At 43.6% G+C, this 3,953-nt stretch overlaps 1 protein-coding gene across 1 annotated transcript; it reads left to right on the plus strand.

Moving 5' to 3' along the window:
• Positions 1-449: 449 nt before the first annotated feature.
• Positions 450-1,928, plus strand: LOC149404400 (thaumatin-like protein). The gene is made up of 2 exons (XM_089604529.1): positions 450-843; positions 926-1,928. The coding sequence occupies exons 1-2, from the start codon at positions 789-791 to the stop codon at positions 1,603-1,605; spliced, it is 735 nt and encodes a 244-aa protein (XP_089460655.1). The 5' UTR covers positions 450-788; the 3' UTR covers positions 1,606-1,928.
• Positions 1,929-3,953: the final 2,025 nt, after the last annotated feature.

Here is a 3,953-nt window from a genome sequence, read left to right on the forward strand (position 1 = left end):
ATCAAATGATGATAAAATATTTTTTTTAGCATCGAATGATTATACTATAATCATAACAAATTTTTTATTTTAGTATCATCATTTGCTTACTTATCTTTCCTTCCATCTAACTTTTTTTTTTTGGCGCCGCTTTGAAATGTGCTTCAAGGATACAAAAGAAAGATCATATTAATTAATGTTGAGCATAAAGGGATATTCATCATTATGTCTCGTCAATCAACTTTATCCTGAACAGAAAAACTTTACTTCAAATATTCCTTGGCTAATTTTCAAGCCCTTCAAGATCTGTATACATGAGAAAAAAGAAGTAGTGAAGTAAGTACCTCCTTAGTGACGCGCTTAGTACACCAATACATAAAACATCACACTTTCTATAAAGGTGTTGATGCAAATATATATATATATATATATATATATATATATATATATATATATATATATATACCGTGATTTCTTTCTTAAACAATACTCTACTTCCCACTTGAAAGATTCGATATCATCTACTACAGCACGTAGAGCTTTCTTTGCATATATCTAGACATTCACGAGGTACGTAGACCTTTTTTATATTTCAAATATCATATTAAATCAGTATTAATTAGGGAAAAAAAAGTTTGATGGAAGAAAGAAATCCTGCACTAGAAGCAACGAACATATACATTCAGTAGTAAAAGTTGAAAGGAGAAACAAAAAGTGAAAGGGGAGGCTCTCTATACACATATAAGTGATCACATCGCTTCAAAATATTAACACAAGACCAGAAAATTTGACTGAGAAAATCAAGAGCAATGATGCCAGCTTCCTTAATCCTCGCGTCTCTCATAATCTTTCTCTCTGGTGCAGGTGTGTATCTGTTTATATACCTTCTATGTTTTCCTTTTCTAATATTTGACATACATACATATGTATACCTTGGTGCGTGCAGAGGGGGCACAGTTGATAATAGTAAACAACTGCGGGGAGAGCATATGGCCGGGGATACTGGGGAGCGCGGGGCAGGCGACTCCGAGGGAGGGGGGTTTCCGGCTGGGGAGCGGGGAGGAGGCGGTGCTGGACGTGGGGGAGAGGTGGTCGGGGCGGATATGGGGGAGGCAGGGGTGCAGCTTCGACGGGGCGGGGAAGGGGCGGTGCGAGACGGGGGGATGCGCGGGAGGGGAGCTGCAGTGCAGGGGCGGGGGAGGGGAGCCGCCGGCGACGGTGGTGGAGATGACCCTGGGGACGTCGGCCTCGCCCCTCCACTACTACGACGTGAGCTTGGTGGACGGGTTCAACCTTCCGGTCTCGATGAGGCCGGTCGGGGGAGGGGTCGGGTGCGGGGTGGCCGCCTGCGAGGTCAACCTCAACGTCTGCTGCCCCTCCGCCCTCGAGGTCAGGGGTGCCGCCGGGCGCGTCGTGGGCTGCAAGAGCGCCTGCGCTGCCATGGGCTCCGCCAAGTACTGCTGCACCGGAGCCTACGCCGACCCCAAGGCCTGCCGCCCCACCCTCTTCTCCCACCTCTTCAAGGCCATCTGCCCTAAGGCCTACAGCTACGCCTACGACGACTCCACCAGCCTCAACAAGTGCAGAGCCACTCGCTACGTCATCACTTTTTGCCCCCCTCAATAGACACCCCACACCAAAAATGGCCAAGTTTTGATATGCATCATGTAAAATATGTTATTTTTCTTTGGTCTAATTCTTGGCCATTCCTTGTACTCTTAAGCCTTTTTTTTTCATTACGGTCTTAGTCAGATTGTATATCGTTCCCAAGGATAATCTGAAGAAAACAAATTTATGGTTCAGTCTGTGAACAAAAGTGTCCTGGTGGTGCGCCAACTTATGCCCGTCTCTTGCAGTGCAGGATGTTCATGAAATGATGATGACTTGCAGAGAAAGTCTATACCCAAGTTGAGAAAAACCCTCGTGTGTATTCGCTTGTGAATTTTGTGAACGCAGATTAAACGATGCCAATTGAGGTTGATTCCGGATATGAATATGGGCAAAGCTTTAGCCCCCATGACTGAAAATAAATAAATAAATAAATAAAATGAAATAAAATTTCAACCATGACTAATTTAAAAAACAAATACTTAACCATAACTTATTTATAAAAAATATTCCTACCTATAACCTCAATGTCAAGTTAAAAAAAAAAAAAAAAAAAAAAAAAAGACTTCCCAGCACCTAATTACATAAGTAAACTTTTTGTATTACTACGTATTTTAGAATAATAAAAATGGTTATTAAGTTATATAGCCACACGGTTATAGTGAATTGAGATATAGCCCACTTTTCGTTAATTTCTTGTAAATAGCCAAGTTAACTTATTAACAGATTAGTAAAAGACTTATTTAATCCACCCAAACATGTAAAAAAATGTAGATAATAGGCTGTCACGTATGCAAGTTGGCTATTTACGAAGTATTTACCAAAGGTTGGCTAATTTACGATTCCTATAGTTTAGTGGCTTACGTAGCCAATTTTTTGTAATAAAAATGCATAATTAAAAACCTTATATGCGTAATGTTACTAGCTTCCTCCTCTTTGAGTTTGTCTAGGGCTTGTCCTCAAGCTCAAACTCAAAAATCCCAAGGAGAGTGGTTGTCGTTTAATATATAATGGTACACTACTACATAGATGTGTTTTCTCCTAGTGGTAGTACTCCCTATCATACATGCTCGTAGTGTATTGTAGGTGTTGAACCAAACAACTTTGTTGAGACCCTTGTAGACGGTGAACCCACTCGGTCCACGGCCGTCGTCCCACGCACTTCCCTTCTACTATAGTCGTTCATGCTCCCTCTACTTGAAAGTCAAATTTGGCACTCCGCGATCAAATTTGCACCTTCCTCATGGCCTCCTTCGTCACTCCGATCTTGCTGTCCATGAGACATCTCTCCCCTTGGGAGCTCCCAATATGACGCCAAACTCCCCTCACGCCACCACGCCTCCGATATTGCTTCTTCCCCTTGTCTCTATTCAACCACTTGTGTCGTTTCTTATTTTACCAGTTCTTGAGCATTCACCCATCACCAGAGCAAATTCTTGAGATCCAAGGGAGACCAGACCCCCGCCACTAGGCCTTACTCGTCCTCCCTTGGCGACCCAATCTTTCCAGACCTTGTCCCCCGCCATTGTTTAACCGTATGTTGAAACCCCACAAATCCCAAACCTGAAAACAAGGGTTTTAGGTTCATCAAGATTTTCACTATTTTCTCGCCCTCCCTCGGAAACTCATCCCAGCCCCTGCCAATGTCCAACTTTTCGCTGCCATCACAATGCCCAACCCTAGAAACTACGGTTTTGGGTTTGTCGAGATTTTTTTGGCTAGAACAGCCATCAATGCCCCTGGCCCCCGCCATGACTCTCAAACCTCGGGTTTTGGGTTTTGGATTCTCATGTCGAGCGAAACCCGAGGCGTCTTCTTTTTCATGGTGGTTTGGGATTTTTTGCACCAATAACATTCTCTTGACTCATCTTTTCGTATATGGACCGGTTATTAAACTCATTTTCTTTTAAAATTAAATTTATTCAATTTCAATTCTAGAAGACACAAAAAGATTAAATTATCCTTTCTTTACTACTGAATTTTTGGGTTTCAAATGAGACTTCTCATCCTCTCTTAACCGAGGAACCAAAACACGAAAAAAAAAGTGAGAAGAAGCGAAGAGAGAGAGAGAGAGAGAGAGAGAGAGAGAGAGAGAGAGAGAGAGAGAGAGAGAGAGAGAGAGGCCGGAAAACCAGAAGGAGGGAGGGAGGGAGAGAGAGAGAGATGGAGGCCGGAAAACCAGAAGGAGGGAGGGGGGGGGAGAGAGAGAGAGAGAGAGAGAGAGAGAGAGAGAGAGAGAGAGAGAGAGAGAGAGAGAGAGAAAGACAGAGCTCGAGCGTGGTCGCGAAGTCGCGCAGAGGAAGAAAGAGCGGCCGTGGCACGCCGGCGGCCGAGGAAGAAGAAGAGCGAGGTTTTGATGAGGAGAG

The sequence above is a fragment of the Urtica dioica genome, chromosome 2 (genome assembly GCF_054948205.1).
Source record: "Urtica dioica subsp. dioica isolate 48M chromosome 2, U.dioica_male_clone48M_v1_H2, whole genome shotgun sequence".
Lineage (NCBI taxonomy): Eukaryota > Viridiplantae > Streptophyta > Magnoliopsida > Rosales > Urticaceae > Urtica > Urtica dioica.

What these genes read in the sequence shown, in the direction of transcription:
- LOC149404400 (XM_089604529.1), top strand. Translation starts at nt 789, where the DNA reads ATGATGCCAGCTTCCTTAATCCTCGCGTCTCTCATAATCTTTCTCTCT. An exon ending in AATCTTTCTCTCTGGTGCAG is followed by an intron (nt 844 to 925) that starts GTGTGTATCTGT and finishes TGGTGCGTGCAG; the next exon opens with AGGGGGCACAGTTGATAATA.